Genomic DNA, 15,541 nt, shown 5'->3' on the forward strand with positions numbered 1-15,541 from the left:
TACAATATGTCTATAGCTTTGTACCTTTTTCAAACGTCTAAGTGATAACTTAAGTAAGCCCTCTGACCTGACAGCCTGCTCTGATTTCTCTTATTTTACAGATACAGATACAGAACAAGAAGATTAATCTGAGTCATGTGACCTCAAAGTGCGGCTCTCTAGACAACATTCACCATCGCCCTGGTAACACACACTGTCTCCATAAACACAGCAAAAGTTTAAGTAATATCAGGCACGTGCACAGATAGACCCCGAGTGGTGCTCCAGCACCAGCCCCTTTGCCCTGAATGAAAAAAGGGCCCTTTCTGCTGCAGCCTATATTTGTCAATCAATTTTAAAAAAATAACAATTACCCTCTCTGTCATCACCCCCTCTTAAGTGTTTTTATATTTGACAGGCATTTAGTTGAGTCCCTGTGAGAATTGTGCCCCTTACTGCTCTGTGGTGCCGTTATGCTGCCCTTCAGCTCTTTTGTTAATAGTTTGAATTAACTTTTCCTTAATTGTATGAATAATTTTGGTAATGTGTGCCATTTTTTTGGGCTAGAGCACCTGCCCCCAAAAATCTCTGTACATGTGCTTGAGTAAGATGCGCACCCTTTAGATCTGTAAACTCAGTTCCTGCAGCTTCATCTGCTGGTTTTATCTTCCACACTTCTTTTGTACTGTATTTTGTTAGTTTTCTACTGAATGGCTGCTGGGGATTTGCATGTTTCAAAAGGGAAACTTCCCCATCATATTATAACATGTTTTAGCATCATTGTTTGTCAACAAAGAAAATTGGCCTCAAGTGAAACGTGTTTGCTCTATAGGTGGTGGTAATATTCGTATTGAGAGTGTGAAGTTGGACTTTAAAGACAAAGCCCAAGCCAAGGTGGGATCCTTGGATAATGCTCACCACACTCCAGGAGGAGGTCGCGTTACAGTAAGTGTTATTTAAATGTATTAAAAGAACGAATGCATTTATAGTTTTATCAGTCTGTGCTTAAAAATGCCACCTAGCGTTTCACAAATAACCTGCTGTTTCTGCCTGTAAAGGTAAAAGGAGTATACTGAACTCAAAGGCCTCTTCATTAGGTACATCTGCACAAGCTAATTCAGCAATTCTGATATTTTTGTCTGTATTGCATTTTTGTTTGGAGCAGGTTCATAGGCCAATGTTTTTTTTTGTTTTTACTTCATAAATTATGACAACTGTATGATTTTTGAGGGGGTTAAATATTTAAGACAGTAAAACACTTAACCTCCATTAGCTATATATATATATATATATATATATATATATATATATATATAGTGGCTAATATTTTACCCCAACAACCAAAATAACGAACATGTTGTTAAATTAATACTTCACTGACAGTGTCAATCGAACGTATTATTGTATTTGTAAGGGCAGATTTGTTTTTATACAGCTGTAGTATTGTATATCATTCATTAGCTTGTACCAAAGAAGTTAGTGAAAAACAGTTCGTAAGGCGCATTTATCCATCTAGCCTTTGTCAATACCATTCATTTGTTAAATTTAAGAACTGTAAGAAAAACTTACATTTTCAGCTCAATCAATTTTCATGTTTGATGAAAATAAGCAATCGCTCATTTCGCCCCACTTGTTAGATTGAGAGCCACCGGTTGACGTTCCGCGACCACGCCAAAGCCCGAGTCGACCACGGAGCGGAGATCATCGTTCGGTCGCCGGGCCGGTCCCGTTCCATGTCGCCCCACCGCCACCGGGACAGCCACGTTTCGTCGTCCGGCAGTCTCAACATGTTGGAGTCGCCACAGCTAGCGACCTTGGCTGAGGACATCACTGCCGCGCTGGCCAAGCAGGGTTTGTGAACATGCATCGTGGATGCTCTTACACTGAAGCTGTCAGCCATTCACCACCCACCCACCGCCTTGAGGCCCACTTAGGGTGATCACAACTTGGCTTCACATCTCAAAGACCCACCAGAAGGGACTCCTAAACTTTATGTCTGTTTTCATCTCTGACATGTTCTATTGCTACCTAATTTCCTCGGCCTCTCCTTTTGGATGATGTTGCATAGAATAGTTCACCTGTAGTGCTAAACAGGATAACCTGTACATACAAATGGCGGGTGGGGCGGGGTGGGGGGAGCCACATATTGGCTTTATTGATCTTGGGTCTATAGTTTAAAGAAGCTATAGCTTTTATTTACTTGTGGCCATATTCTGTACGTGGAAGTAATGTGGCCAGCACATCTTGCTGCACGTGTTGTTCCTGCTAACGTGCATGGATGGCAGACCCCTTAATAAGCCGAGCCTCCCTACTGCTAGTCATTCTTTTCCTCCTAATATATATATATATATATATATATATATATATATATATATATATATATATATATATATATATATATCCAAACAAATAGCTATATATATATAGAAACGAGTATAAGAATACAGGTTATTAACCATCCACATGTCCTTTGAAGCAGTTCCAAGGAAGCAACAACATGACCATAAATAAGATAAACCTGTATTATTGCGAAAACTAAGTCATGTATGACAAGCATGTATCGATTCTCAAACTAAAAGAGGCTATTTTGTAATTTGAAAAGGGATTTTAGTCAGTCATTTTCTCATTCATTGGCAAAGAAATGAACAAATTCATGTTTTGTAGTTCTTAGTTATTTACGGTGTATTTATTGGTGTCAGACAGCGCTGATGTTGTGTTGCTGAGCAATGCAAGGACTGACGCAAATGCAGATGTTGGACCGTCTTATACTGCAGATGGAGCGCCAATGGTGACATGAGATTTATGGATTCCGTTTGTGTGTGCGTTTGGTGCAGATCTCAAGATGTTTTACGATCAGTGTATCTGACTATTTTGTTGCAGTATATGCAAAACATTTGAAAAAAATAGAAAGATGAATCATTAGGGAAAGCAAATGGCGATTTATCCATTGAAATAAGACGTTGGAGTGATCTTGTTTGTTTTTCAGAGAACGTGTGGTTTATCCTGACTCTTACCTGTTTGTTTGCTTCCGTGTTCTTCAGCATTGCCCATCTGTATGTCCCTTCTCACCCCACCCTGCAGCAACTGTAAATGTATTTAAACGGTCAAGTAGATGTATGCAGTTTATTATTATTTTTTTCCTGCTCTTGCTGGTATGACTCCATCGACGGCAATGCATTAAAATAAATGAGATTAAAAAAAAACATTTGTGAGAGTGCTGTCCTCCTTTTGAGATACCAGAAAATGTCGGAGATCAGGGAATAAAATGGGAACTTGTGAAAAGTTTATTGTGAAATGGCAGAGGAGAGTACAATAAGTTAAGACTCAGGGATGGGTTTGATGAGGAGGGGATCGACCTCTGTGGCCAGTCCTGGGCCAAAGTAGTCACACAGACTGCTGGCCAATGAGTGACAGGAGGGGAGGGTCCTCCTTCTAGCACCGCCCCCTCCTTCACTGTGAAAACTAGCTCCACTCCCTATCAGTCGGAAGGATTTTGGGAGATCGAAATTTAGGAACATGTCCAGAACCAAAGAAGCCTAAAGAGCACCAGTTGGAGACAAGGAAAAAAAAGTGTGGAACAAAACAATAAAAGGATTTAGAAATAACATCTCATAGTCCTTTGTTTGCCCTGCTTCCTCAGATGGTTCAGGAAGCAGCGAGTGAATGTCTCGACACCATGGGGTCTGCACATACTCGATGGGTGGGGGGGTCCTTACACCGACATGATGTGCTTGACAAAGGCTGCATGTGAAGATCAGGTCAGGGCATAGGGGGGACACATAAGGAGAATTCAAATAGGTTAGCGTTAAATCCAGGCTTGGGGGTTCAAATGCTTTATTTAATGAGCAATGTGTTCACACCAGAATATTCCAGAGGCATTCTTGGGAAAGGTGAAGCCTTGCGTGTGCATGTATGAAACTAACAATGTCAACAGACATGGCTGAAATGAGTTAATAATTTAGGGTCTACAGAATAAATATCACAACAATATTGTTGAAAAAAAATTTTTCATTGTTGTTATAGACTACATTTACTTTGTAAAAAGAAACAAAATCAAAATGTTATTCAAATGAATGTTATAGAATTACTTACAAAAGATTGCTATTTGTAAGAAAAGATTGTTGTGACAATATAGGCTACAAGGTGGCACCCACGTGATGAAAATGCGCATTAAAATAATAATATCAAATATAATCACTAGGGATGACGATACCAGCCACCGATACTTAAGGCAAAAAAAAAAAAAAAAAGCTGTCATTGAGTTAATCCTCGCCAATAGCTGGCGCTACACTGTGGTGGTTTGACACATCGGCGACTCATCATGCGAGTCAGAAAGGGGGGGAAAAAAGATCTTTGTTCCCAAATATCTGGTGTTGTGTTCACTGAAATGTTATGTATCAAAAGTACTAGTGGTATCGGTACTCAGTATCGGTGAGTGCTCAAGAATAAATACTTCTGCTGGTATAAAAGTGATATAAAACATCCCTCATAATCATCATCATTCATCCATTTTTTGTATCGCTTATGCTCACTAGGATCACAGGTGAACTGGATGGAGCCTATCCCAGCTGACTTTGGGCAAGAGGTGGAGTACATCCTGAACTGGTCTCCAGACAATCGCAGATAATAATCATGATAATGCATTTCATTTAAAGTAAATAAAATCATCTATTACCATCTGTCACTTTGTGTAAGAAATCCTACTGAAAAACAGGCTACAAAATGATCATCAAAACCTACATTTTCAACATTGCATCAATATCTAAAGCGGTCGAGTTTTAAAAGGCCCATTCCGAAGTACACGAAGCAAACCTTTCCCAAGATAACCTTTGTGTGCAAAGTCAAGGCTTCTTAAGTGGATTTAAACTGTATTAGCAAACGTGCTACATCATGATCACGTCTCACCCTCGTAGTTGATACAGCCGTTTTCATCTTCCTGACCCGCCATGAGAGCGTCGATCTCAGCCTCATTCATCTTCTCTCCTGCAAGAGGGGGCAAAAGTCCCAATGATGTAAACAGTTCCATTTGCAGCCACGAGGCCAGCGTCTCACTTACCCAGTGTTGACAGGACAATACGCAGCTCAGCGCCCATCACTGTGCCGTTACCCTCCTTGTCGAACACGCGCAGACCCTCAACGTAGTCCTCGTAGCCGGCCTTGTTTGGGCTGTTGATGACGGTCTGAAGCATGGGCAGGAAAGCCTCAAACGTGACTCTCTTGTTGGCCATGTCTGTGTACGATACCGCAATCAACATTTATTGCATGGACTGAAATGGATATCAGTTCATTTCAACAGAAAAATGTGCACAAACGTATTAGTAGCAACATTGAAGTTAGCATTTTGGGAAGCACGTTGATGACTATGTGCAAAGCGAAGCAGCAAATGTAGCTCAAATGCAGTTAGCACCCTTGCGGAGCGTTAGAAATGGACTGTGCGAAGGGCAGCCGCCAAATTCTAATTATGTTTGTAGGACCTCGTTTTAAAAGTGACTAAACAGAGCCATAATCAGTCCAGAAAAATAGCGGCATTCAGAATAATAATTAAAATTCACTTAATGGCCAGAGCATAGCGGCACGGTAGACGACTGGTTAGCACATCTGCCTCACAGTTCTGAGGACCGGGGTTCAAATCCCCGCCCCGCCCGTGTGGAGTTTGCACGTTCTCCCCGTGCCTGCGTGGGTTTTCTCCGGGCACTCCGGTTTCCTCCCACATCCCAAAAAAAACATGCAGGGTAGGTTGATTGAAGGCTCTAAATTGCCCTTAGGTGTGAATCTGAGTGCGAATAGTTGTTTGTTTACATGTGCCCTGCGATTGGCTGGCGACCAGTTCAGGTTGTACCCCGCCTTTCGCCCGAAGATAGCTGGGATAGGCTCCAGCACGCCCGCGACCCAACTGAGGATAAGTGGAACGGAAGATGAATGAATGAATGAATGAATGGTCAGAGCGTTAGGTACAGCTAACTCTGTGAAAGTGCCCTATCAAACTTCCTGTCTTGTTTTGATTGACACTGTCAGAAAGGTATTCATTAAGCAATGTGTTTATTGTTGTGGTTGTGAATTTACAGTGAGTTTGACCCTCCCACATAGCAATGTAAAATTAAGTAGTCAAAATTACATAATTGACAGTCGCAATCAAAACTGAGCATTAGTTTTCATTCCCTCCTCCTTTTCTATGGTGCTTGCCCTTATTAGGGTTGGCGATGAGCTGGAGCCCATCCCAGCTGATATTGAGTGCGAGATGGGTAGCAACCCAAGCTGGTATTTTTTATTTGATTTATTAGTTTCAAAATTCATTAGATTAATACAGAGTTCAAACTTTTACACTATTATCTAAGTTTTTACTGATAGTGCTATACTGTAATCTCAACAAATGGTCAATGAGTATCTGTAGTGGCACTAATTTGCTGTATGGGGAGTGTCACGTGACCAAACCTGGAAAACAGGTTCACTGACTTCCTGTGTAGGCTACGCTAACGAGCATGACTATGGTGTGATTACATGATTGTTTGGTTTGAAGCCGAACTTGGTAAGATTTTGCTTTTTTTTTATGGCTGGTGTCTTTGGACAAAATTTTAATACATGTATATCATTTATTTATAAAATAATATCATATGATTACTGTATGTAAATACAAACAAAACCTAAACATCAAATAGTGTCATCTTTGGTGGCTCTGTGGTGACATCTTGTGTTAAAAATGTAGACAAAGACAAGTTCCCACAGTTGTTTAGATCCGGTCTCCTTCGCCATTCACCCGAACCGGGAGGAAGTGCTTAGACCCGTTTTGCCAAATGCGGAAGTAGGTTCCGCGTATACCGGATTGCACAAGAAGCATTATATTCTACAAATCCGAATATCAAAAAACGATACACTATATCAAATACATACTGTAAACACAACCATTTCACACTGATTCCCCCCCCCCCCCCCTTGTAGAACAGCAACCAAATCAAATCAGAATCTTACCCTCAGCGGAGGGGGTTCCCAACATTTTGTTCACATCCTTGTTGGTGGGGTTCTGTCCCAGAGCACGCATAATGTCAGCGATCTGGTTGTAGGCCACCTTGTTGTCACCCACCCTGTCGAACAGACCGAAGGCCTCCTTGTAGTCTGCGGGGGTCACACAACAAGGCCATTATATTAATACTGAACATGCAAATTGATTGTTAATTATGATTAACCTTTGTATGTTGCGTGTTTTTAAACAATATGGATTTGGTTCAATGTTCCTTTTACTTCTTAAGTGTTACAGAATTGTTTCCATTATGGGGTTTGCCTCAAAATATTGCTTTTGATTGTAGAAATACTCATTGTATTTCCAGGGAATGTTATACATCTTGACTAATTATTTCGGATGCCGATTCAAAATCATGCAACTTTAATATTTTGCCCACAATGGCGAGCTGTCTGCTAGCTGTGGCTGCATGACAGCAGGTAGAGACAGCTCCTCAAGGGATATAGGATGTGATATTATTGGCTGAATGGATACACTCTTGCAGAGCTCAGTCACCCTTCAGACTATTTCTATATCAGCTGTCTCTCTCTCTCTCTCTCTCTCTAACCAAGGCTATGGGCTCTTTTAAAAGACCCCCTTGGAATTTATAGCTGAGAATATGAGCCCCCCTTCCTTTTAAAGGCAAGTTGCGCGCGTGTAACGTGCTGACTCCGTCTTGACGTGCAGCCTCTAGAGTTTGAATGAACTATCAATACACTCTTGGAATAAACTGTTGCATAAAGGCAATTTTTAAAAGCACTAATTGGCTGTTTTGTGATGCTTTGTACATGCAATGCTTTATATGTGGAAGCAATCTTTTTTTTCCCCAAATAGAACTATATTTCACAAGGATTCTGAATGCCAAAACACAAAAAAGACAGATGTGATAATCGACAGATTATCTCACATCACATTATGGTCACACCATGACCATAGTCTTTAAGGAAGTCAGTTCTGTGCATTTTTATTTATTTATTTAATTTGAGCTAACTTAGTTTCTGTGAAATATGATGAAATGAAATATGTTCTGAGAGTTTCTGCAGTTTTGAAATGGGAAAACACAAGCTTCATACCTTCCATTTGGTCTGCACTGAATTCAATCTGGAAGTGAAGAGAGAGCAACAAAGTGAGTTGGTATTCGGTACCAAAATAGACATCTCAAGAAGATTTAAATTACAAAGCCAACACTGTCCTAACAAGGCCTTTCTCCTAATCTGGACTAATAAATCAAGTCTAAACTGGGATTAAATTAGCCTCTTGGCCAAATTTAGCATCACATGGAGGCACTCGATATGCGGTGGTCCATCTTTAGCTACATACGATGCCCTCTTTTGGTGTCACCCCGCGGTGCCATCATACCACTTGAGGGATAGCGGGCGGGGCCAAGGACGTCAGCCATGAGCTAGCCATGGTTCTAAGAATTCTAATGTGAGGTGCTCAAGACATCCATTACAAACTTGTATCAGTTTGCAGGAAACAGTAGAAACCCATCCTTCCATCCATCAATCTATTCATTCATTTTCCACTACTCATCCTGTTCAGGGTCACATGAAAGCTGGAGGCTTTCCGAGCTGGCTGTGAGGGGAAGGTGGAGTGGGTTGGTTGCCAGTCCATCACAGGGCACATATCGAGACAGACAACCATTCACGCTCACATTCACACCGACAGTCAATGAGTGGGACTCCGTGCCACGTGGGCTACAACTACACTACCTGCTACCAAACATTACATTTAATTGTGAAGTATGGTGGCAAGTGTCAGTATTATAATTTTTTTTTTACTTAACAGGAATTTTTTTTTTTTTTTTTTTTTTGCACATGCCTAAATCATTAACCACAATCATCTTTTCAAGGAAAGTGGTATCACAGTAATAAAAGTGGTAAAAATAACTAAATGTTCCAGTCTCCCTCATCTAATCTAGTTCTACAATTATGAGTTTAAATGTCGAGCATAATCTCTTCCCTTCCTATTGCAGAAGAAATCATGTTTTTGTTTTCTACCTTGACAGCAGACAGGTCCACAGCCGGGGTTTTAGGAGCAGGCGCAGGTGCAGCTGCAGGTGAAGGTGCAGGTGCTGCTGCTGGTTCGGCCTTCTTGATGGGAGCCTTAGGGTCCTTCTTGGGTGCCATTTTAGCTTCGAGTCAAACTATCGTGCTCCTTCAGAGACAAACAACTCCCGGGTAGGGGTGACAGCACAAGGAGTGCAAAACAAAGTGGAGGAGACTCAGAGCACACAAACAGTCCTCTGGTCGTATATATATGAGGCTATTTTTCCTCCTGGATCCCCGCAAGGCCGACCTTGTGTGTGGATTGGATAGTGCTTGGGAGGGGTGTGTGTACATGTGTGGTCCCTCTCTAAACATGACATATTGGGCTTAAAATCAAAACGTGGTCATTTATGTCATGTATCTTGGGAAAAAAAGAAAAGAAAGAAAGAAAACAGTACCCTCACCTAACGTATTAGTATACAGATGCACTTAGAAGTATTAAAATTCCATTGCAAATCACACTTATTTAAAAAAAAAAAAAAAAACCTTTAATAGAGCTCAGTGCAACCTGCTGTGAGTTCGTAACCTTTGTAAATAAATGTAATTTGTATTGAGGGTTGAATAACTTTATTTCACCAATATAATGGTAATAATAATAATAATAATATGTATTATCATCATCAATTTTCATCATCATTCCATTATTTATAATAATAATTATTATTATACATAGAAATTAAATATTTTTATTTATCCAATACAATTAATATTATTATTAATATTGTTATTATTATTTCATTTGACAAAACATTTTGTTCAATTACAGTTAAATAAGAGAATGTAATGGTTCATTTGAATATTTTTGTTATATATGAGACCGAAGTTGCAGATTCTAGGTGACAAAATATTGACGTGTATATGTCTATCTGGTCTAAAATTGGCTTATTGTGTATTTGTGGTCATTGGCACACCTGTGTTCAATTCATGGCCGTCTCCTCCTGGGAGGATGTGACGTACAGAAGGGCTGCGTTCAGCTGCCAATGCCAGTTACTCAGACAAGGCTAAGTGTGCAAATTTTGGTCTCCCTAATTCTTGTCTATATTAGTCACAGAGCCAGCGGTGTAGCCCTGCTCCCCCCCCCCCCCCCCCCCCCCCCCCCCCCAAACACACTCACACCATCTACACGAGTGCAAACCAGAGAAAGCCTCACTCCCTCAGCTGTCACCCTTTGGCAACCTGCTGCAGCATCTCAGATTCAGCGTCCCTTCACCTCCTCCCCCTATAGAAACTGTGGCCCCCAGTCCTTGCACCTGTGCTCCAGTCCATGCTTCACAATGGAATCCCAATGGGATCACCAGCACAATTAAGAGTGTGTCTTATTAGTGTCTTAAGAGTCTCTTATTAAACATGTAAAACATGTGACTTTAATTTTCAGTCTGATGTGTACTGTATATTGTTCTCCTACTCAAGGACTTTACTAATGTGTTTTATTGTGCAAATTTCATGGGCCACCATTAAAATCGGTGCGTGGTCAATACTGGAATAACCATCCATAACCGCCATATTCATGTTCATAAACAGGGTGCAGTTCCTTGGGGGAGGCCATATTGGTATATGAGACGTCAGATCGTCGCAGGTGGAGTGTGTGTGTGGGTGTTGTTTTAAAATCCAATTTATTGGTTCAGCCACTGCTATAGTATATCCTTAGAGGCCACACAGAGAAGGGAAAACACACATTTAAGATTCACCGTATTTGCCTTAGCTGTATAATTATGTTGCTTTCTATTATCTCTCCCTATAGAAATACTGTATTACATCCAAAATTCAAGTAGCAAGACAGTGTCAAGATATTCTAGCAAAGCACAAACGTTTAGGTCCAGAAATATTGGGACAATGGTAGAAGTTTTTTTTTTTTTTTTTACAAATGTTTTATTTTTTTTTATTAACGATTTTGCCTTTATAGTCCAACACAATAGAATTGAAATCAAACTGTGATTTAAATGTTGACTTCCAACTTTCAAGGTTCTACAAAAATTTATTTAACATTTAGGGATTATGAGCCTTTTTTTTTTTTTTAGGAATCTCAATTTTCTGGTCCAGTAGCAGCTGTACTGACCCCCGCCATAACACTCCCATCACCTTGGTTGACACATGTTGTGGTAGGCTTTGGATCATTGTTTGTTTGTTTTTTTTTTTATCACAAAGAAAATGATTCTGGATTTTAATAGATGTGATCTGTTGAGTTAAAAAAATATATCATATAATTTCATTGGACTATATATGGCACATCAATACCTGATATCAACTCGAGACCTGAACCTTTTTGCAGTCACTACAAGTAAAAAACGGACATCACCCGGTCAAATAACATTTAACCTTTAACCAGTATGTGCCCAAATACTTTTGAGTCCCAGAAATTTAAGTATTAAATTGCATAGTTTTGTGAAATCTGTTATGATTTAAGATAAAAGCGTACATTTGAATGGTAATTAAATTCATTGCGGTGATGCAGCAATGTGGAATCATAAAAGCTCTGTGTTTGTGTTGCAAGTCCACCGAGTCACAACAATAAATACCAAACACAAGCCTGAGTAAATATACGATGTTACAGTGCAGGGGCGGCTTCTGCACAGACACAGCACAATAGTGGCAACGATAGCGCAAAGCAAGAATAATGTAGCGATGAAACACACAAGAAAACACACATCTACAAAGACATTCGTGAAAAAAGAAAGAAAAGTGAGGAATCCAGAATGAGAGGAAATAATAGTGTACATTTCCTTGCAAACTAAGCGGAATCAGAGTTTACCATCTCACCTTTACTTTTACCCTGGATGGACAACAGGATATTTGATAATAAAAACCCTTTCAGGTTTGACAGGCGCTATAATCGTCTCCTCTTAGGAATCAAGTGCCGAGGCCTGCTCTGGGCTATGTAGTCAGTGATCCCTCAATCTCATTCCCCCAATATCTCTCAGTGGCATCCTGATGTGAACTCTTGAGGTAACTCTTTTAAGCATTAAAACACAGCAAGCATGAAATTATGGGCTGGGTCTATACGGTGAAGGGCAAACTGAAAAGAACACCAATTAGGAGACACGGTTCTTTGCCAACCGTGACGTCCTGGTGCTTAATGAAATGTGAAGAACTTGAGCCGGTGGAAAATCCATGCATGTAAGACTTCAAAGATGGCAGATGCTTCACTGTCTGAATGGAGGTGAGGTTTTGACAAAGTTCCAGTAGAGGAAGGAAATGAGACACTTTATTTGGAACCAATATCCATCATACAGTGGATATAAAACATCTACACACCCCTGTTGGAATGCCAGTTTTTGTCTTTTTATGTGACATATAACCTGTACAACTCGATAGAATATTCTTTTTCATGTTTTTGAAAGGGACAGTAAAAGTAAATAACTGAAATAATGTGGTTGCATAAGTGTAGACGCCCTCTTACAACTGTACTATGTCTATGTTCAGAATTAAAGCTATCTTGCTTTCTAGTAGAAACATAAAGCCTTTTGTGCTAATTGACTGCTATTTTGATCTGTTTATAATTCCTTCCACTTTGTCTTGGACCCAGTTCCAGCTAAGGATCAACAGCGCCAAAGCATGATGCTGCCACCGCCATACTTCACTGTCAGTATGGTGTTCTTTAGGTGATGAGCAGTGTTTGCACCAAACTCACCTTTTGGAATTATGGCCAGAAAGTTCAATCAGAATCAGAATCTACATTCACAATCATTCTAATTCTGATTCTGACTTCCAATTGAAATTATGGCCAGAAAGTTCAACCTTGGTATCATCGGCTGATAACACATTTTCCCAGAGGTGTTTGGGAGATTTTGTTATAGTCCAATAGGTCTGAAGCTGATTGTTTAACACATTCACTGCCAGCCTTCCCAGTTAACATGGATGTGTGCCTTCTAAAGCCGTCAATGGCAGTGAATGTGTTAATTCCCAGCTATTAACAGGGTGTGCACACTTGTGCAACCACATTATTTCAGCTATTTATTTTTACTTCCCCTCTCAAAAAGATGGGGAAAAAAAATCTGTTGAGTTGCACATGTTATATGGGTCACATTAATGGTGGGAAAACCTTTTAAAACATTTATCATGTTTTATGTCACACAAACATTTGAACAAGGGTGTGTAGACTTTTCATATCCAATGTATGTCATCCTGTCAGACTTGTGTGATGACGAGAGGGAAATAAAAGTTTTGGACCACTTCATCACTCATAGCTTGTTTTTCAAACACCGTGTGCTTCCTTTACTGCCCTCCAACCATTCCACACGGGAACGAGGCTGTAACTGAGCTTGGAGGACAGATGGGCCCTATTTATAGTCCCTACAGAGAGGTGTGAAGTTTCTTGGGATTTCTAAGAGCGGGGGGCATGACTCCTTAAGGGGACCGATGCAATTTCCGCTCACCACATGCGCTCTTTAGCCACCTCGCTCTCTCAATATCCCTCTGCAGGCCACACAGGAGTTAGCCAGGGGTCAGTCTAAACACAGCTTCTCACTTGCCATTTTATTGGGGAAATCATGACAGAGGAAGGGAATGTGATACAAGCCAAAGGGTGCAATTCTTCTTCTCAATCCCTTCAGACATGGTGACGGTCTTCTTTCCGCTCTTGTTGTGTCCTCATGACATGATGCCATGTCTAAAACAGGGCTGGTGATGTTTCGCGTAGATACTTTTCTTGCTTGACATCTCATTCTAGATGTCTGGGGGGTTAGAGAAGTGATACCTTTGATGATGATGATGATGATTTTCAGGGCTCGTTACTCACAGGGGCCCTAGAAAATGTTATTTTTAATTTGCGGGACTTAAGTGGTGGGGTCCTAAGTGTTATTTTTTTCACTTGTCTCCAAATCCCCGGCAGCCCTTCTGTGGGTGCTACTGTAATGATTCTTGAGAGATTGATTAGGTGTATATCGGGAGCAAGACCTGGAGAATAATATCTGTCTTTTTTGTCTGTCTCTATTACACCGCACATGCATACCACGCATCATTGCATACGCACGCACTGTGCATGATGTACAGTGATTTTGGTGGCCGAAACCACTGTTATATGCTCAAAAAAACAAAACAAAAAAGTCGTTGGAATTCTGTGCATACAAGATCTTGACTTAATTTCCATCTTCAGTATTATATATAAAAAAAAATGTAGACTACTCTCACTACTTCTGCACTATTCATCTTCAAAAGAGTAATATTATACTAACATTTTTGTAATCATTGCCAACCGTGGGCCTGTGAAGCCCTTTGAGACTCTTTTGTGATTAAAGGCTGTAACAAATGAGCTTGACTTAACTTGTTAACTCTGAACCATATCTCAATTACTACAAACTGGACCACAGCTGACACTAAACTCTTTTTCACAATGGAAGAGATATTTCAATGGCACATGTAACCAAACAAAAAAATCAGAAACAGAACTTCCATGACAAATATGGATACTGTTTAGCCGCACCGCAACCAGAGTTGTTTATAGAAGTCTGACTGTAAGTACCTATCGGCCTAGTGTTTTCAAAATTGTATTTATTATTATTATTTTTAATTAAATGTCAATACATTGGCTTCTCATCTCTGAGCCAAGACTGAGCTCGGAAATCTGGCAGAGAGAGGCGAGGGAGCCTGTCGGTCTATTTTGGTCCTCTCTTAAGCTCGATCCACCATCTGAAAGCCACACTTGAAACAGCGGACAATGTTGCGTCCCTTCACTGCACGAGGACACTTGAGCTCATTAGCCTACAAGCGAGCCAATCAGTGAAAGAATTTTCAGAACACATAATCACAGTCTGCACAGTAATTCAGGCCCATACAATATATTGCACTGGCTTCTCATGCTCCCTCTACTTATTGCCAAGCAATTTCTTATGACATGGTTCTAGCATTATTTCTGAAGTTGAGGCTCTTTGACGTCATTACTTTAAGTGCAACTATGGAAGCATTTAGAAAAAAAAAAAGATCTGCCTATCTGTCTGCAATTTCATTTAGATGATGATGATAAAAGCCTAAAAATGATGATGGGCGTCGTACACGGCGCCATTCGGTCCAGGACCGCCTCTGAATCCGATCCATATGGAAAAAAATAAATACATTGAAATATGGGTCGCAAAGTAGTTTTTTCCCCCCCTCCCCATGCTGATCGTATGTCAGTTATAAATTGAGATTAAAATCTTTTAGTAGCACTCTTCTATTGAGAGCAAAGTTGTCCGGTTGTTGATATATGGGGCCAAGATTGAGCTCATGTGATGGAAAAACTGTAACTCACACCATTTGGAATTACCAGGAAAACCGATGAATAACTGTACAATCAAACATAATGTTCTCAAAGTAAGCCTGTGTGTGATTATACCTGTAAAACAGCTATCAGATTTAAAGTAAACAACAAATATCACCACTGGATGTCACTGGAGCACCAGTCTCCAAAACACAACCTGAGGCTCATGGAAACATAATTTAGGGCAAATCCAGACAAATCAATGCAACAACTGAATATGCTAATGAGACTTGAAGATATAAAATATTTGTCTGGCATGTCACATACAAGTTTTGTATGTGGCTATCG

At 40.3% G+C, this 15,541-nt stretch overlaps 2 protein-coding genes across 17 annotated transcripts in view; one reads left to right on the forward strand and one right to left on the reverse strand.

Moving 5' to 3' along the window:
- map2 (microtubule-associated protein 2) overlaps positions 1–3,146 on the forward strand; it is a 60,737-nt gene extending 57,591 nt beyond the window's left edge. For all 16 annotated transcript variants that reach the window (XM_061691833.1, XM_061691837.1, XM_061691838.1 and 13 more), the window contains 3 exons: positions 102–183; positions 812–924; positions 1,617–3,146. In XM_061691833.1, coding sequence (XP_061547817.1) covers positions 102–183; positions 812–924; positions 1,617–1,838 — 417 coding nt within the window. In that variant the 3' untranslated portion in view covers positions 1,839–3,146. The remainder of the gene's footprint in view (positions 1–101; positions 184–811; positions 925–1,616) is intronic.
- Positions 3,147–3,252: 106 nt separating this feature from the next.
- myl1 (myosin, light chain 1, alkali; skeletal, fast) lies at positions 3,253–9,185 on the reverse strand. Its single transcript, XM_061691476.1, has 6 exons — positions 8,974–9,185; positions 8,047–8,074; positions 6,946–7,089; positions 5,036–5,209; positions 4,885–4,962; positions 3,253–3,720 (listed from the first exon to the last, which is right to left on the reverse strand). Exons 1-6 carry the CDS (start codon positions 9,100–9,102, stop codon positions 3,692–3,694), a joined length of 582 nt encoding a protein of 193 aa, XP_061547460.1. The 5' UTR covers positions 9,103–9,185; the 3' UTR covers positions 3,253–3,691.
- Positions 9,186–15,541: the final 6,356 nt, after the last annotated feature.

The sequence above is a fragment of the Phycodurus eques genome, chromosome 12, assembly GCF_024500275.1.
Source record: "Phycodurus eques isolate BA_2022a chromosome 12, UOR_Pequ_1.1, whole genome shotgun sequence".
Taxonomy (NCBI): domain Eukaryota; kingdom Metazoa; phylum Chordata; class Actinopteri; order Syngnathiformes; family Syngnathidae; genus Phycodurus; species Phycodurus eques.